We start from the raw sequence: 23,942 nt of genomic DNA, 5'->3' as shown, positions 1-23,942 counted from the left end.
GAGAAAAGGACCCCCCAGAAGACTGAGGGGTCCAAGAAGGCAAGGATTGTGTCGGTTCATCTTGGAATTCCTTAGAAGGCCCTTCAGGTAATGTCTGTTGAACTTAGAAAGGTCCAACTTATACAATGAAGTCCAGACCAATATACTAATGTTAAATTTGATTTACCGGGACTTCCCTGGTGGCGCAGTGGTTAAGAATCCACCTGCCGGCGCAGTGGTTGAGAATCTGCCTGCTAATGCAGGGGACACGGGTTCGAGCCCTGGTCTGGGAGGATCCCACATGCCGCGGAGCAACTAGGCCCGTGAGCCACAACTACTGAGCCTGCGCATCTGGAGCCTGTGCTCCACAAGAGAGGCCGCAATAGTGAGAGGCCCGCGCACCGTGATGAAGAGTGGCCCCCACTTGCCACAACTAGAGATAGCCCTTGCTCAGAAATGAAGACCCAAAGCAGCAAAAATAAAATTTAAAAAAAAAAAAAAAAAAATACTCCCCCTGCCAATGCAGGGAACACAGGTTCAATCCCTGGTCCAGGAAGATCCCACATGCTGCAGAGCAACTAAGCCTGTGCACCACAACTACTGAGCCCGTGCTCTAGAGCCTGTGAGCCGCAACTACTGAGCCTGCCCGCCATAACTGGAGGCCATGCTCTGCCACAAGAGAAGCCACCGCAATGAGAAGCCCACGCACTGCAATGACGAGCAGCCCCTGCTCGCCACAACAAGAGAAAGCCCGCATGCAGCAATGAAGACCCAATGCAGCCAAAAATAAATAAATTTATTAAAAAAAATTTGATTTACCATCTGAGATCTACTATATTACTTGCCAACAGTGTAAAAAAATTTCTAAATTTGTGAAGGTCCAAGAATGGCTCAATCTTTGCCCTGTAGGTTTCACTGGTCTGGGGCCTCTGATCCCCTCTGATCAGAGGGAATTCGCAAAATCCTCTAAGCCTGGAGTAGAAAGGATCCCAGAGATCCCCTAGATGCCACTGCTGACAGGTGGGTCTCAGTTTCTGAGATGGTTCAGATGAAAGAAGTTCAGTAGCTCTCCACGAAGCTGCTCATTTTATTTTCATCTGCACGACTTGTGAGGAAAGTATTCAATTTTACCCTCAGATAGTTTACAGTTGGTCTTTGTTTAGGGGCGGAGTAAGCTGTGGTGTAATAATACCACTTCCACATCCAGTATGCCAACCAAGGAATGATGTGCCACAAAGGCAGACACTTTACCAGCTCCTGCTTGACCCTGGCTCTAAAACTGTAGAAGCCCTTTCTTCAGGTTATTACTCCCTGGAAAATGAGCTCCTTGGAGATGGCAGCCTCCCCAACAGTATCTCCCTGGGAAGGGCCCCACACTGAGCAGACACACGGTGAGTCAGAGCTGGAAAATGTGACATCAGCACCAGCTTCCTCCCCAGGTCTGTGCCCTCCCTTCCCTGCACCCCAACCTCACGGTGAACCAGAGTCCTTACTTTTCTTGTTCTGCTTGGCAATCAACCTTCTTGCTCCGAAGTTCCTCCAGAGCTGTCTCCCCTTCCCTGACCTTCGCTAGTAAGGCCTGATGCTCCTGGATGGGCCAAAGGGAAGAAAATCCAAGATGAGGAGATGGCGACAGTTCCTGCGTTTGGGGTGAGATGGGCACTAGGGCTGGCAGTCAGCCCCTGCTGGGCCTGGGACAGCTGCCAAAGAGCAGCAGCCCAAGCTGGTTTGATGGGGCACTCTCCCCTGTCTGGGATAACCCTTCCCACCCCAGCACACAGAAACTTCTCAGCCTCACCCAGCTGCCCAGAGGGAGAGTCTGGCCCTGCATTACCCAGGCCCCCCTGCCAACTATGGCTACCAGTCCCCAAGAAACCAGGCTGAGTGGCTCCTGAAGAACCATCTTTAAAGGCCAAAGGGCAGCTATACAAGAACCCGCCTGAAATGGAAATGGGTTCAACTCTAGTTGTCAAGGGCTAAGTTAGACAGAGAAAGACCTTCCCATTCCTTAAGGGCTGAAAGGTCCTCGAAGGTATTTGCCAAAGGAAGCTATGAAACGTGATTTTCTGGAGCTGCTCAGAGAAGGACAGTCCCTGCGACCACCTCAGTCAATCCCCAGGCGCCTTCCGGCCCAGGAGTCTGAGTGCTGAAGAGCAAGACTCCAACAGTTACCGTCTCCATTCCCAGAAAGCATCTCTGCAGCTCCCCGACTTCCGCCTCCTTCTGTTCCACTCTGTCCTCTGCTCTCTGAAGGGCCACCTGATTCTGTTCTGCTTCTCTCTGGTACCGACTGAGTGTGACCTGTGACACAGGATGGGGATGCGTTAAGCATGCAGAGGGACAAACATGGATAAAAACCTTAGGAAAAAAAAACCCAGAGGGGGACTGCCCTGGTGGTCCAGTGGCTAAGACTCCGTGCCCCCAATGCAGGGGCCCCGGGTTCAATCCCTGGTCAGGGAACTAGATTCCACATGCTGCAACTAAGCGTTCATATGCCGCAACTAAAGATCCCACACGCCACAGCTAAAAATCCCACACGCTGCAACTAAGACCCAGCACAGCCAAGTAAATAAATAAGTATTAAAAACAAAAAAAAGCAGGAATCTGGGTGCAGTGATGGGAGAAGGGAGGCAACCCTGATGAGCACACCGCTGTCTCCCACTCACTGTTCCAGGACCACTCAGGAGACTAGCAGATTAACTCCACTTGCAGGGTTAATTGTCACATAGTTGATCAAGCTCTACTTTAGAGTGACACCTGGAACGCACAAGCACCGCTTTCCAGATGGATGACTTCGTCAGCATCCCCACCAGCCCTGCAGTGCAAGCCACCCAAGCTTAACCCAGTGTTTCAGCTTTCCTCCTCGTGCAAACACAAAAAATCTAGGGGAGGCGATCTCCATGTTCTTCCTTCTGTCTCCCACTCTTCCTCATCCTCACTTCCAGTAATACTGGAAAAGCCAAAATGGCACCCAGAAGGGCTACTAGCACCAGGAAAAATTCGCTCTTTGTCAAAGATGATAAGCCAATTTGGAAAGGAGAGAAGCAGAACTTGTAGTGAAAAAGTAAGAACTTGCCTCCTTTCCTCCCACGTGCATTTTGCCAACTCCAGTCATCCTTCAATCCTTCAGGTCTCAGCTTAGACACCCCTTCTTCTAGGGAGCTCTGAGCTCCAGTGAGGAGCCCTTTCTTGTGTGTCCACAGAAGACACACAGCCCTTCCCTCTTATAGCACTGAGCAGATTTTGCCCGGTCACTTGTGTGCACCCCCTAGGAGACCATCAACTTCATGACGGCGGAGACCTGGGGCACCGTTACCTTTCCAGAGCTCAGCACAACACCGAGCACACAGCCACCGCTCCATAACATCATGAATAGAATTGATGGTCATCTAGTCCAACCCTCTCCTTTCACAACTAAAGATCAACTGACCTATTCAAGGTTACACAGCCAATGAATGACAGAACCCGGTTACTTAATCATCTATTTCAATGCTTCCCAGATACCCCATATTGACTCCCCAGTTAAAAAAAGAATCCAAGTAGCCTCCGGAAAGCCTAACCAGACCTGGTAAAACAGAACACCAGCAAACAGTCTGTCTGGCTCCTCCCAAGTCAGAATCAAGGAGAAGAAAGCAAAGCACAGGATGATGTGTGATGGGATGTGTCCATGCTACACACAGCTCTGTCCAGAGCAAACTCACGGCAAATCCCTCCTAACGGCCAGGAGCCAGTAGAACGAGAAACCATGAGGTTTTCCTCATGGTAATTGACAACCTTGCCCTTCCTACCCCGCATATTCAGAAAAGGAGACCAGAAAGTCTAATTCACCAGGAGAGACAGAGAAAAGGCTTCAAATGTCTCATATTAGCCTGGAACAGGCCAGTCCCATGGGCAGGAATGTAAAAATAAGGCCTCTCGGGTTTCCCTGGTGGTGCAGTGGTTGAGAGTCCACCTGCCAATGCAGGGGACGCGGGTTCGTGCCCTGGTCCGGGAAGATCCCACATGCCGCAGAGCGGCTGGGCCCGTGAGCCACGGCCGCTGAGCCCGCACATCCGGAGCCTGTGCTCCGCAACGGGAGGGGCCACAACAGTGAGAGGCCCGCATACCGCAAAAAAAATAAATAAATAAGGCCTCTCATTTCTGTACACAAACATTGCACCCAGGTTGCTGTGTGCTTGGAGTACAGCATTAACGGGCCGCAGATGATCCTCACACCCAGCTGTAGGATCACAAAGGAAAAAAACACACTCCTCTGCCACATCAGTCCCATAGCTCCAGCCAGCTCTGCCCTAAGGGAACCTCTTAATCATAAGAGGGTGTGGTGACCTACCCCAACAGTGGGAGAAACCCAAGGAGCATCTCCTATCGCAGGTGGGTGTTGCATGCCTTGGGGTTAAAGGGCAGCCCCCTGTAAGAAGCCATGGGCGTGTGGTTAACAGCTGTCAAGGGTCTTCTAGCCTTGGGCTTTTACTCAGGACACTTTTGCTCAAGCTTTGAAACCCAGGGCCAGCAGAGCCCCCTGTGTGCTGCCAAAACCAACCAGTACTTCACAGTGTCTCTCAATGTAGAAATTTCTTTCTAAAATTCACAGTCTGGTCAGTGCTACAGCCTCGACCTCCCCTTCCTCCTGTTCTACTCCAAGAAGGTAAGGAACAGCTGGTCATTGAACCAATTCATTGTCAACCAAATTATACAAATTGTGGAATCTGAAATAGATACAACAAATTCCTTTACTGCACAGCTACTCTGTTCTGAGACAAACTAATCTTAGTAGTACCCTAAGCCCAAATTATTTAGGATAAGAAAACCCACGTGTTAAATTGATCACTAAGAAAAATACAGGATATTTTTTATTTCTAAAACCCTTTTGAATAATAAATATACTTACATATATTACCTCACTCAATCCATACATCAAATCTGTGAGGTATATTTCATGACCCCTTTTTACAAAAGTTGAAACCGATGGTTAGGGAGGTTAAACTACTCACTCAGGTAAGACTTCGACTACTCTTGAGGCAGTTGATCACTCTCACTGCCCTTCGTCCTCACCCTCAATACAACTCTCAAAATTCCTTCTCTTAGGGAATTCCCTGGCGGTCCAGTGGTTAGGACTCCACGCCTCCACTGCCAGGGGCCCGGGTTCGATCCCTGGTCAGGGAACTAAGGTCCCGCAAGCCGTGTGGCGTGGCCTAAAAAAAAAAATTCTCTCTCTTAGTCCATAAAACAGAAGAGTTCAGGCTGGGATTCCTCTTTCCACCAGACCCTGGCAAGCCTGGGCAGGACAGAATCCTATGATTACATATTTCTGACCTAAAAAGTACTTTAGGTGTGGGTGGACAATAGCAGATAACAGAAGGTTACTCTCACATAGAGCAGCTATAGGAAAACTGCTCTGTTTGCCCAGTGAACCTCATCTTATACCCAAAGAATTGCCTGGAAAGCATGGATGATGTCACATACTTTTAATAGTGGGGGGCTTTCTCTACAGAGAGATTTTTATATTTTTTTAATCTTCTACAATAACCTAGTATTATTTTTATAACAATAATTGAGATACTCACTCAAGATCACAGAGCTCTGGGCAGGAGTAGGGATAAATTGGGAATTTGGGATTAACCGATACTACTACTATATATACTGTAGATAAACAGCAAGGACCTACTGTATAGCTCAGGGAACTATATTCAATACCTTGAAATAACCTATAATGGAAAAGAATCTGAAAAAGAATATATATACATATATATGTGTATATATATGTGTGTATATAACTGAATCACTTTGCTGTACACCTAAAAACAACTATACTTCCATTTAAAAAAAAAGATCACAGAGCTCTGTGTTGTAAAGCCAAGTCTTGATCTAAAGTCCCCTGACTCCATGGGCACAGTTCTTCCTAAGACCACACCAATTCATCCACTCATCCTGTCCACACTTAAGAGGCACCCACCTGATGCCAAGCGTTGTCCCAGACACTGGGGATGCAGTGGTGCACTGGACAGCAACAATCCTTGCCTGCATGGTGCCTAGAGCCCAGCAGTCCTTATAGAAAGGACTTCTGAAGTACCTGCTCTCCCAGACCAGCATCATCACTCTGCTCCAGTAGAGCAGAGACTCAAGATCTAGCCTTAGACAACAAAAACTATAAATATACAGGAAAGGGCAAAGCAGACAGGAAGTGCTCCAGGCTGCAGAGCCTAGCCTTTCCAGTTGATGGCACTCCAGCCAGGAAGACTTCATCTGCACCTGTATCCAGCGGCCCAGCCCTTAGGGCACCTTCTCCCCAGATCCCAAATCTCACCTCAAAATCCACACGGTCTGACTGGTGCTGCCGCTCAGCCTCCTGCAGCTTGACAAGCAAGTCCTGCACGGTCCTCCTCAAGCTCTCGACATCTTCATCTATATAGGTGTCTACCTGCAGCCAGAGGAGGGAAGGGAAGGTGAAGTTACTATGTTTGTGACTTGGTAAGACAAGGTCCCCCCGACAACGCACACTTGTTTGGACCATCTTGCTCAGACCACCCTCACAAAAGAATTCACATCGCACAAGGGGAGAGTTAGTCAGTCATAGGCACCAAGGAGTTCTGAGTTATTCATATGAAAACACTCTCATACCTTAAAGAACTCAACTAGTTTCCAATCACCTGATTATTTTAGGACACACTGTAGTAATTTTTATACATGTATCAACTGATTAATGAACAGGTATGTTTATGCCGTTCGCATGTGTCTGTCCTGCTTCCATCAGACTAGAGCTCTCTGAGAGCAGGGACCATGTTTCGCTTTGGACTACAGTTCCCCAAGGGCAGGGACTGTGTCACACTCATCATGAGGGGCATGTCCCAAAGGCACGTCTTCTGTGGTTCTCTGCACTTAGCACAAAGATCAGCAGATAAAGGGTTACTGACAGATGGGCAGCTTAAGGCAAAAGCACCCAATAAGTCCAGGAATCTGATTCGATGGAGGAAAAGGTGTCTCACTGAGGTTACTGTGAGTCTCTCCCCCAGGCACACCCAAACTGGCATGTACGCCTCTTGCCCCCATCTCTGCTGCACTTCAGTTACCAGCTCCCTTGAGTCTGACAGAAAAGTCCCTCCCAGTCTTGCACAGTGGGAAATAGCAGCACCTTCAAACCAGAGCACAGAGCTCAGCTGGAAGGAGGGGACAGGGTCCCTGGGTGGCTGTGTTATCACTGAGTCCTGTGGGCCTTGTTTCTCTATCTGGGAAGCAGCGAAAAGACTCCTTACCACGCCCTGCCTTACAGCCTGCCTCAAAACTAAGACAATATCCGGTAGGGCTTGGAGCTTGTGAGAAGAAAGGCTGAAGAGATAGTGACAGGTGTTATTATAACTTGTTGCCAACAGCATATTTGCCAAATATGGTGATTCGGGGAAGGGAAACATCCAAACTGCACATCTAAAGTAAGTAGCTAGAATCACAACATTCCAAATCCAGCCGTCAGTAAGTATTCTGGTCAGTTCCCCTATGTCTGCACCTATGCTGCTGGGCAGGTGAGAATGTTTGAAAAGTCTCCTCCTGGAGCACAACTGTTATGTGTTTTTTTCAAATGGCATTCTCATAAGACTCTCTGATGACAAGGAAAAATTTAATACAGTATGAAGAGAAAAAAAGGCAGTTATAAAACTTTACATGCAGGAGCTAGAGACAACAAACCAGATTTTAACACAGCAACATAGATAGAGCCTAAAAACATGGTGTTGGATAAAAAAGGAAAAAACAGAAATACAGCACAAGTCCATTATGAAAATTAAAAACGGGCTTCCCTGGTGGTGGAGTGGTTAAGAATCCGCCTGCCAATGCAGGGGACACGGGTTCAATCCCTGGCCCGGGAAGATCCCACATGCCACGGAGCAACTAAGCCCGTGCGCCACAACTACTGAGCCTGCGTGCCACAACTACTAAGCGCGTGTGCCTAGAGCCCGTGCTCCACAACAAGAGAAGCCACCGCAATGAGAAGCCTGTGCACCGCAACAAAGAGTAGCCCCTGCTTGCCGCAACTAGAGAAAGCCCTCACGAAGCAATGAAGACCCAACACAGCCAAAAATAAAAACAAATAAATTAATTAATTTAAAAAATCATATTTAATAGGCATATTTAAATCATATATTGAATATGTTAGACTGAGTACCTTTTGGTGGGGGGAGACAAAAAAAAAAAAAAGTGAAAGCAGTGAGAGGTCTTTATGGGACCAATGATGATAATGAGCCCTGAACTGATGGGAAGGTCTGATTCAGCTCTGCACTTGAGAGCCAAACAAACCTAATCCAAAAATATACCTGCCCAAGCAAAGAAACAAATGCAACGAAATGCTATATACAGTCTAATCTCAATATCATAAATATATATTTGCACTGAAGGAAAAACAAAGGAAATTTCACCAAACTGGTTTTTCTCTGGGTAGATTACAATTGATATTTTTTTCTTCTTTCAACTTTTCTGTGTTTCTGAATTTCCCCAATTTTCTACAATATGTGTGTCTTAAATTATTATGTAATCACAAAATATATAATAACAAATGTCATTTAAAAAAAAAGTACAGCCATGTTTATTTGTCAATTATACTTCAATAAAGTTGAGGGGGGAAAGAAAGTACAGCTACGGAAGGAAATACTTTGTCGTTATTCAAGAGAATGAGATAGATTTACACATATAAATATGGAAAGAAGGCTATATATACTTTTCAGCTTAAAAAAATAAAAAAGCAAGCAAGAAATAATGTATTTATCATGACTGGAATTGTGAAAAGTATGTGCATATTATATACAGACATTTAGCCATGTATGTATATATGGTGCATGTGTATATATTAGTGTATACACACACACACACATACATATGGCTTTTAAATATGGTTGTCTGTGTATAGAAAAACACTCTAGAACTTTAGACTAGAATATTAGAACTAATAGGCTAAATATTAGAATCACATGAAGCTTTTAAAAGCCCTGATGCGTAGGCCACACTTCAGACCAGTTAAATTACAGTCTCTAGGGATGGCATGCAGATATCGCATCCTTTAAAGCTCCCAAGGCCATCCTAATGGGCAATGAAGGCTGAGAAGCACTGCTCTAAAAGGACCCACCCACGGGAATTCCCTGGCAGTCCAGTTAGGACTCTGCGCTTTCACTGCCAAGGGTGTGGGTTCGATCCCTGGTCAGGGAACTAAGACCCCACAAGCCATGCAGCAAGGCCAAAAAAATAAAAATTAAATAAATCAATAAAAGGACCCACCCACTTCAATCTGTTAACCTTGAATACTTACAAGGAGTGGGATTGGGGGAGGAAAATTTCCGCTTTATATATTTCTCCTTTGTTTGAATTTTTACAGCAAATAAATATTACTCTCATATTTAGTGAGAGAGAGAAAGCAATAAACAAAAGGATCAGGAAGGATCATTTCCTGCCTCTTGGCCAAGCAGTAGTTACCACTATTTTCCCTGTTACCTACCTCGGGTGGGCTGCTATGTGGGGTCAGGGGACCTTGACTAAAGCCATTTGGCTTTTCTAGCACCACCTATTCAAAGAAAAATAGAATTGGTAGTGAAAACAGTCCCAAGCAATCAACTTTGAAACATTCTTCTCCTTGTTTTTTTTTTAATTGAAGTATGGTTGATTTACAATCTTGTGTTAGTTTCAGGTGTACAGCAAAGGGATTCAGTTATACATATATATGTCTATTCTTTTTCATATTCTTCTGCCTTATAGATTATTAAAAAATATTGATTACAGTTCCCTGTGTTATACAGTAGGTCCTTGTTGGTTATCTATTTTATATATAGTAGTGTGTATATTTTCATCCTAAACTCCTAATTTATCCCTCCTCCCTGCTTTCCCCTTTGGTAAACCATAGTTTGTTTCCTATGTCTGTGGGTCTACTTCTGTTTTGTATATAAGTTCATTTGTATCCTTTTTTTTTAGATTCCACATATAAGCAGTATCATGTATTTTTGAAATATTATTCTGCTAAGAGTTCAAATCTTAGATTGAAATAAAGAGGAGAGAGAGAGAGAGAGAGAAGGTGAGAGGAAGAGGAAGAAGAAAAAGAAGGAAGGAAGGAAGGAAAGGAGAAAAGAAAAGAAAAAAGACATCTAGCGCTCTGTGGGAAAATGGAGAAAAGAGGGAGTGGAGAAACATGTGCAGCCTTGAGAGGGAATACTCTATCTAGCCTTGTTGGGAGGAGGAAAGAAACCCCAGGCTAAAACCTTTCAGCAGACTGGAAAATGTGCAGGCACATTCCTCGCAGCCCAGGAAATACAAGCAGCTGTCTGCCATAAACAAAGAGTTTCCTTTGCCCCTCGGGGATCCTGACAAGGTCTGACACAACATAAATCAAAAGGGGAAGCGGCATTTGCTGCAGTTCTTTCCAACCCAAAGCCTGATTAGTCATCATACGACTGCCGTTTTGTGTAAACAAGGTGCCTGGACCTCTGGGCTCTGAACACATTAGGTTCTTCAGTCACTAGACAAAGCACCTCCCACCAGCCAGATGTGAGCTCAGGCAGTGAAAGTCTTACCTCCAGCCAAAGCAAAATGAATTAGGGAGAATCCACCACACAAGCCTAGCACATGCCCAAGACGAAGGGTAATTTTGCTGGCACTAGCTGCTAGGTCACTCTTCCCCTTAGGAGAACGAGGGCAGATCTACTGGAGAAGGACCACTGCAACCAAACCAAAAGCAAATGAAGGAGACACAGCTTGGAATCTAAGGGAAGATGAGGGTGAAGTCATGGAAGAGATAGTTCTGCTCTCCTGGGGATATTTCTATCCTCAAATTTTTGAAGAACTGAAAAACAGGATCCCAGGATCATCCACCCCAAGAGGGATTCTCCAATTTGGTCTAACAAACATTTACTGATGACCTTGTGCATCCCAGACCCTGGGCTGAGGTGTGGGGACACAGAGACGAGGGTCAGGGGGTGAACCCTAACCTGGAGGAGCTTCCTGTCCCAGGGTAGAGATAGCTATAGACACAGACAGTAATAATAGACAAGGACCAAGACTTCCAATTTACACCACAAGCATCACCAAATTAAGCAAGATCAGCTTATGAGAAGTTTGGATTTATAGGTTAATTGTCTCTTTATAAGACTTTGTATTACAAGAAGATTGATCACAGAATCCTTATATATAAGATGGCCTGCCATTAACTTAATAATTTTATTGATATAAATTCAATTTTTGCACATGTTTTAGGAACAGGTGTGCTTGTATGTAGGCTGATTAGTGTGAATACAAGTGTCCATCTGCTGGAGAGCCCTAACAATGTTGTGAGTGCTCAGAGAAGCCAGCATCACTTGTATTCTCGCCTTTCCTGGCAGCAGCATTAGATTCGGCACCCACTGGGTGACTGGTAAATGGTACAACCCCACCTCTTCAGTGGGGACCCAACCATGGACCATTTCCTATTACCTGTATCTCCTGTTGATGGAGAGAATCTCCTGGATTTCCGTCGAGCTTCCTACTTATATCCTCCCGGAGCTTCTGCAGGCAGTTCCTGGCCTGGGAGGAGAGGGCAAGAGGCTTTAGCTTTGGGAAAGAGAGCACACCAACTCACCCACCTTTGTGCCTATCCACAACCCATACTCCTATGAGTCAGGTACTGTTCTAAGTACTGGCTGGGAAAGGAGAGATTCTAGTCAAGTGGGGCAGCAACGCAGTCCCTCCTATACAAGCAACAAGATAATAAAAACCGTGCCCTGGTGTATCTAACATTTTAGTTGTGGAGACACACAACCCAAAAGACAAATAAGTAAAACATGTAATATGTCATGGTGACAAGTGCCAAGGAGAAGCATGAGCCAGAGTGAGGGTTAAGAAAAGTGGGGAGGGGACTTCCCTGGTGGTCCAGTGGTAAAGAATCCGCCTTCCAATGCAGGGGACACAGGTTTGATCCCTTGTTGGGGAGCTAGGATCCCACACGCTGCACCTCAACTGGAGAGGCTGCGTGGCGCAAACTGCAGAGCCCACATGCTCTGGAGCCCATGCGCCACAACTAGAGAAGAGAAAACCTGCATGCCACAACTAGAGAGAAGCCCACGTGCCACAATGAAAGATCCCGCGTGCCACAACGAGGGTCCTGTGTGTCGCAACTAAGACCCTACATAGCCAAAAAAATAAATAAAAGATAAATAAATAAATATGTTTAAAAACAAAAGAAAAGTAAGGAAGCAAGGCTGGCAACTTTAGGTAGGATGACTGGGGGGACAGTGCTAGGTGCATGGTGCTTAATAAGTATTTGTTGATTAATGGATTGGTTGATTAATGGAAGGGTCAGAAATGATATTTACACATGAGGGGGCATGGTGCTTTGGAGATACGATGGGAGCAGAAGGGAGAAAATCAGAACCTACAAAAGAAGGGAGCCAAAAAAATGTGAGGTTCAGAGAAATGACCTAGGTCATTTCCACAGAGGGAAGGGGTGCCCACCTCCTGGATATACTGGACCTCACTCTTCAGCTGGTTAATATTCTTCTCATGGATCATCTTTTCTCCTGACTTCCCCTTCAAGTACACCTGAAATAAAGAAAACAACACTAATTAAGAGACCTCCAATGGAAGCAACCTAAATGTCCATTGACAGATGAATGGATAAAGAAGATGTGGTGTATATATATATACATACACACACACACACAATAGAATATTGCTCAGCCATAAGAAAGAATGAAATAATGTCATTTGCAGCAACATGGATGGACCTAGAGATTATCTTACTACGTGAAGTAAAACAGACAAAGAAAGACAAATATCATATGATACTGCTTATATGTGGAATTTAGAAAAATAAAATGATACAAATGAACTTATATACAAGACAGAAACAGACTCATAGAAAGAAAACAAAATTATGGTTAGCAAAGGGGAAGTGCGGGGGAGGGATAAATTAGGAGGTTGGGATTAACATATATACACTACTATATAAAATAGAGGACTTCCCTGGTGGCTCAGTGGTTAGGAATTCTCCTGCCAATGCAGGGGACATGAGTTCGACCCCTGGTCGGGAAAGATCCCACATGCCACGGAGCAACTAAGCCTGTGTGCTACAACTACTGAACCTGTGCTCTAGAGCCCGCGAGCCGCAACTGCTGAGCCTATGTGCAGCCACTACTGAGGCCTGTGTGCCTAGAGCCCGTGCTCCACAACAAGAGAAGCCACCGCAGTGAGAAGCCTGCACACCGGAACGAGGAGTAGCCCCTGCTCACCGCAGCTACAGAAAAGCTGGCACACAGCAACAAAGAACTAACACAGACAAAATAAATAAATAAATAACCAACAAGGACCTACTGTATAGCACAGGGAACTATACTCAATACTTTGTAATAACCTATAAGGAAAAAGAATGTGAATCACTTTGCTGTACACCTGAAAGTAACACAACATTGTAAATCAACTATACTTCAACAGAAAGAAATCTCCAGTTAAATTAACTCCACATAGGCAGCCTCATACACTGCTGGTGGAAGGGTAAATTGTCACCACCTTTCTGAGTGGCAATTTGGTAATTCCAATCAGAAGACTTAAAACTATATTTACTCTTTGGGGGCTTCCCTGGTGACGCAGTGGTTGAGAATCCGCCTGCCAATACAGGAGATATGGGTTCGATCTCTGGTCCGGGAAGATCCCACGTGCCATGGAGCAACTAAGCCCGTGTGCTACTGAGCCTGTGCTCTAGAGCCTGTGAGCCACACTACTGAGCCTCTGTGCCATAACTACTGAAGCCCATGCACCTAGAGACCGTGCTCCGCAACAAGAGAAGCCACCGCAATGAGAAGCCCGTGCACCGCAATGAAGAGTAGCCCCTGCTTACCGCAACTAGAGAAAGCCCGTGCAGCAACTGAGACCCAACTCAGCCAAAAATAAATAAATTAAATAAATAAAATTTTTTTTAAAAACTATATTTACTCTTTAACCTATCAAATCTATTTCTGGAAATTCTTCCTAATGAAATTAATTTAGCTAAACTAGCATAAATACTCACGTACATATATGCAAATTCATGGAAAGGGGGTTGTAAAAGGGGATTTACACATTTTCCTCTGTATACCATGCTTGAATCTTTAACAACTGAGAAAGTATTTCTTTGTCACTTGCATTATAAAGCACATTCACAAATTAGTAACATATATGCTCAACAAAATATTGTTTATGGCTGCAAAACATGGAAATAGACAAAATGTCCAACAATGGAGGATTAAAGAAATTATGGTATGTGTATACTAGAACACTAAGCACCCATTTATGGATACAAAGATGTTATAAACTACCATTAAAGGTGGGGCAAGCAGGGGACTGCCCTGGTGGTGCAGTGGTTAAAACTCCACACTCCCAATGCAGGGAGCCTGTGTTCGATCCCTGGTCAGGGAACTAGATCCCACAGGCATGCCACAACTAAGAGTTTGCATGCCACAACTAAGGAGCCAGTGAGCCGCTACTAAGGAGCCTGCCTGCCACAGCTAAGACCTGGTGCAACCAAATAAATAAATAAATATTAAAAAAAAAAAGAAGAAGAAGAAGAAAGAAAAAGTAAAAAAAGAAATCATATATCTGATAAGGGTCTATTATCCAGAATATATAAAAGAACCCTTAAATCTTAACAATTAAAACACAATTAAATTTTTAAATGAGCAAAGGATTTGCATAAATATTTCTCCAAAGGAGATATACAAATGGGCAATAAGCATAAGAAAAGATGTCAACAGGGAAATGCAAATTAAAACCACAAGATATCACTTCACAACCACTAGGATGGATATAATCAAAAAGATGAACAATAACAAGTGTTAATGAGGATGTACAGAAACTGGAACCCTCATACATCACTGATGGGAATATAAAATGGAGCAGATGCTTTGGGAAAAAGTCTGGTAGTTTCTCAAAAGATTAAATATAAATATAGAATTACCATATGAGCTAGCAATTTCACTACTGCTAGGTATATATCAAGAGAACTGAAAACATATGTTCACCCAAAAACCTGTACATGAATATTCAGAGCAGCATTATTCATAAAAGATAGTGGAAACAACCCAAATGTCCGTCAATTGATGAATGGGTAACAAAATGTGGTATATTCATTCAAGGGAACATGATTCAGCCGTTAAAAGCAGTGAGTACTGATGTATGTTACAATGTGGCTGAACCCTGAAAATACTGTGCTAAGTGAAAGAAGCCAGACACAAAAGGCCACATGTTGTGTGATTCCGTTTATATGAGATGTCTAGAAGGGGCAAATCGATAGAGACAGAAGGTAGATTGGTGATTGCCAGGAGCTAGAAGGAATGACTGAAAATGTTCTGAAATTAGTAGTGGTGGTGGTTGCACAACTCTGTGAATATACTAAAAACCACTGAATTATACACTTTAACCAAGTCAATTGTATGGTATGTGAATTACATCTCAAAAAGCTGTTTTTAAAAAAGAAATAACAAAAATTGTTTTAATTTTTAAAAATAAGTTCCATAAACACACTTCCCACCAGTCTCCACAACTTCCAGCAGCTAAACATGGACAGTGGATAAGCACCTAGAAAGGTCATCCCATCCATCCCCATGCCCGGGGCCGGGTAGCACCAAAGTCACTACAGACTGACTGTGGTCTCCTGGTGTTAATTAAGATCCTTCCAGGAGATGGCCAGGAGCTAGCATTGCAGGTCTGGTTCTTCCTAGTCAAACCACAAGGTCCCTTTGACAAAGTCAGCAGTTCCCTCTCCCATGTCTGTAGGGAGAAAGAGAGGAGGGAGAAACAGTGGAGGTGAACTAAGCTTACCTTAATGATCTCTTCATGTCCATCATTGGACTCCACCAGTTCTGAGGCCAGAGAATGACCAGATGAGCGGCCGGACACCATGGCATAGGTCTTCCTGCCGGCCTACCGGAGAGAGAGAGAAAAGTGGCTCAGAAACCATACGACAAGCACAGAACTTCTGCCCCTCGATCAATGCAGAAGAACTGCTCCTCAAAAGACTTGAAGGGTTAGTCCGATTTTCCCCTCCAAAAATTCATTTCAGAACCTCTACCAGAAGCCACAGGACGAATACAGCAGCAACAAGGACACAGGACGGGGACAATTAGTTGAAATTGTAGGTTAGTTTTAATTTTAATAGGGGTCTCTCCATCCCCCAAAGCAGTGCACAATGCTGAGGTCAGCTGGGTGTGTCTGAAAGGAGATGCTCCCGGGCAGCAGAGGAGATGGCTCCAGCCAGCGCTGGGATGAGGGTCAGCAGCAAGGGAGGAGAGCTGGTGCAGGGGAGGAGGCCTTGCCCCACCAGAAACCTCAATACCTTCTGGGCTATGCGTTCAAGTGCATCTCCTGCCAGTTCACCTTGGAGAGTCAGCCTGAGAATGTCCACGCTGCCCTAGTAATGACAATGACAGCAACAATAACCTCTTACCTTTATAGTCTACTACCAGTACACATGCACTTTTGCCAGCCCTGTGGAGTGGGCCTTATTATCAGCATTTCACAGGCAAGAAGAGCTGAGGTCCGGGGAGGTGACATCAGCTTATCCAAGATCAGTTCACTCTTAGGTGATAAGGATGTCTCCAGGGACTTTGACAGTGCTCTTTACAATGCACAGAGACTACACAGCACACTGCTCTGTGTGGTTCCAGAGGGGCTATCCTGGTCCTTGGATTACAGGAAGCACATTACATGCACTCTCCTTTCCCCAACCCTGAAGACGGCATCCCTGGATTGGTCATCCCCAATCCAGAATTTCTGCACCTGACAGCCAACCAGGTAGTTATTGATATATAAGACTAAGATATCCTTCCTGAACCAAACCATAGGAAGGTACATGAATCCAAACCCCTATTTCTATGAGCCACACAGAAATTATCCAAATGAAAGCAGGCAATACAATAGATGAGCCTAACTTCAAAGGGAAAAGCAGATGTTCTTTCATAACTCAAAGAAGTTTTAAAAAACACATTGTGAGGAAGATAGAAAACCCGAGAGGGAAAGCATGCAATAAGAGGGAAAAGTGGGGGGCTGGAGATTTGGAGAGAGATAATAACATTAAGAGAGAATCAGCAAGGCAGAGTGGACCAAATCCTGCCAATAACCCATGTTATGTGTACAGGCGGACAAGAGGCTTAGCCACTCTGGGCCTCTGGATCTCACTGGAAAAATAACGGTTGGAATAAGTATCTCTAAGGCTCCTTCCAGCCTTGATATTATGGCAGCATAAAAGAGGAGTATATGCTTCTCCCATCCAACGATGGGAAGATGGGTGCTGAACTAGCCAAGATGAAAGTGACCTTGAGGTCATCTGGTCATAACCTGCCATAAGGTCCGGAAGTATAAATGCCATCTTACTCTTAACACATTTTAAGGAACCCTCCTAACCTTCCAAATGTCTGCTGCAAAGAATGAAAGAAGAAAGAATGGACTCTGCCCAGAGAGTTGGGAGAAGCTTTTCTGGGTAGGCAATAGTCCTTCCTACACAAGAAAGAGTGAATTGGTGGAGAATTAATCAGTCTCTGTAGTCAGCTACTTAACTCTCAGTGTTCTCGCTATAAAATGGGAATACCATCCAACTGAGGGCTTTTGGTTGAAGATTAACTGAAAATGTATGGAGGTTGTTCTCTGCCACATAAGAGGGAGGTACTCAAATATTAGCCTCCTCCCACTTCTCGGAATGAACCCAAATTTCAGAAAAATGGAAGACACTTCCACATGGCCCTTAAGCCTTCCCAATCCTGGCAATGTAGCTAGTTTTACAAAAACACTTAATTCCTACCAAATAAAAGCCGGACCCTTACTGTGGCATTTAAGGCTCTCCACAGTCTGAGTCAACTCACATCTCCTGCTACTGCTCTTCATTGCCCCTGATCCAATACGTCCCATGCCCTCCCACTTCTGTCACACTGCTCTCATCATTTCCTTTGCCTTAAATGTTCTTTACAATGACTATACTACCCAAAGCAATCTACAGATTCAATGCAATCCCTATCAAACTACCAATGGCATTTTTCACAGAACTAGAACAAAAAATTTCACAATTTGTATGGAAACACAAAAGACTCCAAATAGCCAAAGCCATCTTGCAAAAGAAAAACGGAGCTGGAGGAATCAGGCTCCCTGACTTCAGACTATACTACAAAGCTACAGTAATCACTATGGTATGGTGCTGGTGCAAAAACAGAAATATAGATCAATGGAACAGGATAGAAAGCCCAGAGATAAACCCATGCACATATGGTCACCTTATTTTTGAGAAAGGAGGTAAGAATATACAATGGAGAAAAGACAGCCTCTTCAATAAGTGGTGCTGGGAAAATTAGAACACTCCCTAACACCATACACAAAAATAAACTCAAAATGGATTAAAGACCTAAATGTAAGGCCAGACACTACCAAACTCTTAGAGGAAAACATAGGCAGAACACTCTATGACATTATAAATCACAGCAAGATCCTTTTTGACCCACCTCCGAGAGAAGTGGAAATAAAAACAAAAATAAACAAATGGGACCTAATGAAACTTAAAAGCTTTTGCACAGCAAAAGAAATCATAAACAAGATGAAAAGACAGCCCTCAGAATGGGAGAAAATATTTGCAAATGAAGCAACTGACAAAGGATTAATCTCCAAAATTTACAAGCAGCTCATGCAGCTCAATATCAAAAAAACAAACAACCCAATCCAAAAATGGGCAGGCGAGCTAAATAGAGATTTCTCCAAAGAAGATACACAGATTGCCAACAAACACATGAAAGAATGTTCAACATCACTAATCATTAGAGGAATGCAAATCAAAACCACAATGAGATATCATCTCACACCAGTCAGAATGGCCATCATCAAAAAATCTAGAAACAATAAATGCTGGAGAGGGTGTGGAGAAAAGGGAACACTCTTGCACTGCTGGTGGGAATGTGAATTGGTTCAGCCACTATGGAGAACAGTATGGAGGTTCCTTAAAAAACTACAAATAGAACTACCATATGACCCAGCAATCCCACTACTAGGTATATACCCTGAGGAAACCAGAATTCAGAAAGAGTCATGTACCAAAATGTTCATTGCAGCTCTATTTACAATAGCCCGGAGATGGAAACAACCTAAGTGCCCGTCGTCGGATGAATGGATAAAGAAGATGTGGCACATATATACAATGGAATATTACTCAGCCATAAAAAGAAACGAAATTGAGCTATTTGTAATGAGGTGGATAGATCTAGAGTCTGTCATACAGAGTGAAGTAAGTCAGAAAGAGAAGGACAAATACCGTATGCTAACACATATATATGGAATTTAAGAAAAAAAAATGTTATGAAGAACCTAGGGGTAAAACAGGAATAAAGACAGAGACCTACTGGAGAACAGACTTGAGGATATGGGGAGGGGGAAGGGTGAGGTGTGTTAGGGCGAGAGAGAGACATGGACATATATATACTAACAAACGTAAGGTAGATAGCCAGTGGGAAGCAGTGCAGATGTAGAGAATGGACTTGAGGACACAGGGAGGGGGAAGGGTAAGCTGGGATGAAGTGAGAGAGTGGCATGGACTTATATATACACTACTAAATGTAAAATAGATAGCCAGTGGGAAGCAGCCACATAGCACAGGGAGATCAGCTCAGTGTTTTGTGACCGCCTAGAGGGGTGGGATAGGGAGGGTGGGAGGGACACACAAGAGGGAGGAGATTTGGGGATATATGTATATGTATAGTTGATTCACTTTGTTATAAAGCAGAAACTAATACACCATTGTAAAGCAATTATACTCCAATAAAGATGTTAAAAAAAAAAAAAAGTTCTTTCCTCCCACTTTCACCAGGGGCATCTGCAAGTCCCTCAAGAGCTTGCATTCAATTGCCACATCTTCCATGACACTTCCCTACATCCTGTGGGAAACACATACTCCCTTCCCTGAGCTCCCTCTGTATCACAGGGCCTCTGGTGGCACGTGCCTCTCACTTATTTGTGATCCATGAGGAACTACCCCTTCTAACTGTTAACTCCTTGTGGGCAGTTGCCTGCCACAGCCCCTAACAAAGGTAAGTATTTTCTGAATGCATAGTGAGTGTTCCATGACATCTAGGTCAAGAGAACATTACAAAAGAAAGAAGAAAAAATAATTTCAAAATAGCCAGAGTGGCTGCCAACTCTTTTCCCCTAGGATGCAGGCATGCATTCTGATTAAAACACCATCTCAGGAGTTCGCCGGTGGTCTAGTGGTTAGGATTTGGCACTTTCACTGCTGTGGCCTGGGTTCAACCATGGTATTCTAATTGGAAGAGCACAGACAACTAGGCTGGATTTGGGCCCTGAGAGGTCATCTCCTCTGTTCATGTCATCAGAATCCCAGTTGGAGACAAGAAAGAGAGCAAGTTGAAGAAGTACTCAAGGAAATAATGGCTGAAGCTTCCCAAATTTGGCAAAAGACGAATCTGCAGATTCAAGGAGCTCAGCAAACATGATAAACCCAAAATTCATGCCAAGATATATTGTAATTAAACTTCTGATAACTAAAGACAAAGAAAAAATCTTGAAAGCAGCCAGAGAAAAATGACACCTTACCTATAGGGGGAAAGCACTTTGAATAACAACAGATTTCTCATCAGAAACCATGAAGGCCAGAAGAAAATGGGACACTATTTTTCAAGTGCTGGGGGAAAAAAAAGCTCTCAATCTATTTTTTCCCAGGAAAAATATTCATCAGGAATGAGGGGGAAATCAAGACATTCTCAGGTAAAGGAAAACTAAGAGAATTTCTTACCAGTAGACCTACACTAAAAGAATGGCTTTGAAAGTTCTCTAAACAGAAAGGAAACAATAAAAAAGGAAACTTGGAACATTAGGAAGACAGAAACAACATGGATAGCAAAAACGTGGGTTAATCCAATAGGCGTTCCCTCTCTCCTTGAGTTTTCTAAATTATGTTTGATGATTGAAGCTAAAAATTATAACCCCATCTGATGTTATTCTAAATGCATACACAGGAAATATTTAAATTAATTATAAATGGGAGAGGGTAAAGGAATGTAAAGGAAGGCAAGGTTTCTATACCTCACTTAAACTGGTAATACTAGAGCAATCACTACAAAGTCTATACAAAGAAATAATACTCAGAAACACTAAAAATGAATCAAAATTGAATCCTAAAAAGTGTTCAAGTAACCCACAGAAAGGCAGGGAAAAGAAAACAGTGAGGTATCACCTCACACCAAATGAACAGAGAAATGAAGAACAGAGAGAACAAACAACAAACAAAAATAAAATAGCAGACTTACCATACTAATAATTACACTAAATGTACATGGTCTAAATACACCAATTAAAAATCAGATTGGGGCTTCCCTGGTGGCGCAGTGGTTGGGAGCCCGCCTGCTGAGGCAGGGGTGACGGGTTCATGCCCCAGTCCAGGAGGATCCCACATGCCGCAGAGCGGCTGGGCCCGTGAGCCATGGCCACTGAGCCTGCACGTCCGGAGCCTGTGCTCTGCAACGGGAGAGGCCGCAGCAGTGAGAGGCCCACGTACCGCAAAAACAAAAACAAAAACAAAAACAAAAAAAAACAGATTGGTTGGAATTCCCTGGCAGTCCAGCAGTTAGGACTCCACACTTCCACTGCAGGGGGCCCGGATTCAATCCCTGGTTGGGGAACTAAGATCCCGCAAGCCACGTGGCCACGGCCAAAATAAATAAATAAATAAAATAAAAATAAAAAACAGATTGGCAGAATGGATTAAAAAAAAAATGACTCATTATATGCTGTCTATAAGAAATATACTTTAAATATAAAAATATAGGCTGGTTGAAGTAAAAGAATGGGAAAAGATATATCATGCAAATATTAATCAAAGGAATGCAGGAGTGCTGTATTAATATCAGATAATTTAAGCTCTCACTACAAGAATTTAGAAAAAGAACCAAACTCAAAGCAAGCAGGAGGAAGGAATTAATAAAGATAAGAGCATGAATAAATAAAATTTAACACAGAACAACAACAGAGAAAAACCAATGAAACAAAGAGCAGTTCTTTGAAAAGATAGATGCAAATCATAACCTCTAGCAAGACTGACAAAGAATAAAAGAGAGAGTCATAAATACCAATATCAGGAATGAAATAGGATATTTCTACAGATCCTGCAGGTATTGAAAGTATAAGGTAATACTATGAAAAACTCTATGAACATAAATTTGACAATTTAGACAAAATGAATCAATTCTTCAAAAAATACAAACTACCACAGCTCATCTAATATGACATAGGTAATATGAATAGCCTTATAACTATTAAGGAAATTAAAGTCATAATTTAAAACTTCTCGGGAGTTCCCTGGTGACCTAGGGGTTAGGATTCCAGGCTTTCACTGCCGTGGCCCAGGTTCAATCCCTGGTGGGGGAACTGAGATCTCACAAGCGTGTGGCGAGGCCAAAAAAAAAATTCTCAAGAACTATCCGGGCCCAGATGGCTCCACTGAGAATTCTACCAAATATTTAAAAAATTAACACCAATTCTATTTCTACATAATCTCATCCAGAAAATAAGAGGAGGGAACAACTCCAAATTCATTTCATCAGTCTATTCTTATTGTGTGGCACCAAGACCAGACAAAGACCATTTTAAAAAGAAAAAAACAAACAGACTACAAACCAACATCTCTCATGAATACAGAGATTTTACTCTCTAACATTTTGTTAGAACATGGGTAAAAGACATGAAAAGATATTTCACTGAAGAAGATATACAGATGGCAAATAAGCATATAAAATAATGTTCAGCATCATTAGTCATTAGGGAAATGCAAATTAAACCCACAGTGAGATACCACTACACACCTATCAGAATGATTAAAACAAAAAGTACACCAAATGCCGGCAAGAATGCAGAGAAACTGGATCACTCACACATTGCTTGTGGAAATACAAAGTGACACAGCCACTCTGAAAAATAGTTTGCAATTTCTTTAAAAACTAAACATACAACTACCATATGACCCAGCAATTATACTCCTGGGCATTTATCCAAAAGAAATGAAGACTTACGTTCACACAAAAACTTGCACACTAATATTTATAGAAGCTTTATTTGTAATACCCCCAAACTAGAAACAACCCAGATGCCCTTCAGTAGGTGAATGGTTAAACAAACTGTGGTACAGCCATACCATGGAGTGCTTACCATTCAGCAATAAAAAGGAACAAATTATTGATGCATGCAACAAAAATTTCCAAAGAATTATGCTAAATGAAAGAAGTCAATCACAAAAGGTTACATACTATATGATTCCATTTATGTACTGATAATAGTTTTTTGTTTTTTTGTTTTTTTGGGTTTTTTTTGCTGTACGCGGGCCTCTCACTGTTGTGGCCTCTCCCGCTGTGGAGCACAGGCTCCGGACGCGCAGGCTCAGCGGCCATGGCTCACGGGCCCAGCCGCTCCGCGGCATGTGGGATCTTCCCGGACCGGGGCACGAACCCACGTCCCCTGCATCAGCAGGCGGACTCTCCACCACTGCGCCACCAGGGAAGCCCTGATAATAGTTTTGAAATGACAAAATTATACAAATGGAGAACAGATTAGGGGTTGCCAGGAGTTAAGAAGATGGAGATGGGAAGGAAGTGGGTGTGACTCTAAAAGGGCAACCTGAAGTATCTTTGTGGTGATGGAAATATTCTGTCCCTTGACTGTATTTATGTCACTATCCTGATTGTGACAGTGCACTATGGTTTTGCAATATGTTACCACTGAGGAATGCTAAGTAAAGGGTACAGAGATCTCTATTATTTCTTTTAACTGCATGTGGATCTACAACTGTCTTTTTTTTTAAAAGTAATACTTCCAGGGCTTCCCTGGTGGCGCAGTGGTTGGGAGTCTGCCTGCCGATGCAGGGGACGCGGGTTCGTGCCCCGGTCCGGGAGGATCCTACATGCCACGGAGCGGCTGGGGCCGTGAGCCATGGCCGCTGAGCCTGCACGTCCGGAGCC

The 23,942-nt window shown here is 43.5% G+C and overlaps 1 protein-coding gene across 2 annotated transcripts in view; it reads right to left on the bottom strand.

Annotated features, from left to right (window-relative positions):
* TUFT1 (tuftelin 1) overlaps positions 1-23,942 on the bottom strand; it is a 43,682-nt gene that overhangs the window by 4,169 nt on the left and 15,571 nt on the right. The window contains exons 2-9 of one of the 2 annotated variants that reach the window (XM_007460279.1): positions 16,283-16,357; positions 15,769-15,870; positions 12,430-12,516; positions 11,413-11,502; positions 9,452-9,517; positions 6,284-6,397; positions 2,152-2,280; positions 1,473-1,567 (exon numbers count right to left, since the gene is read on the bottom strand). In XM_007460279.1, the coding sequence (XP_007460341.1) occupies positions 1,473-1,567; positions 2,152-2,280; positions 6,284-6,397; positions 9,452-9,517; positions 11,413-11,502; positions 12,430-12,516; positions 15,769-15,870; positions 16,283-16,357 (758 nt within the window). The remainder of the gene's footprint in view (positions 1-1,472; positions 1,568-2,151; positions 2,281-6,283; positions 6,398-9,451; positions 9,518-11,412; positions 11,503-12,429; positions 12,517-15,768; positions 15,871-16,282; positions 16,358-23,942) is intronic. The other variant, XM_007460280.1, reaches the window with a different exon arrangement.

The sequence above is a fragment of the Lipotes vexillifer genome, unplaced genomic scaffold, assembly GCF_000442215.2.
Source record: "Lipotes vexillifer unplaced genomic scaffold, Lipotes_vexillifer_v1.1 scaffold209, whole genome shotgun sequence".
NCBI classification, from domain to species: Eukaryota; Metazoa; Chordata; class Mammalia; order Artiodactyla; family Lipotidae; genus Lipotes; species Lipotes vexillifer.
This window is presented reverse-complemented; position numbering and strand designations above follow the sequence as displayed.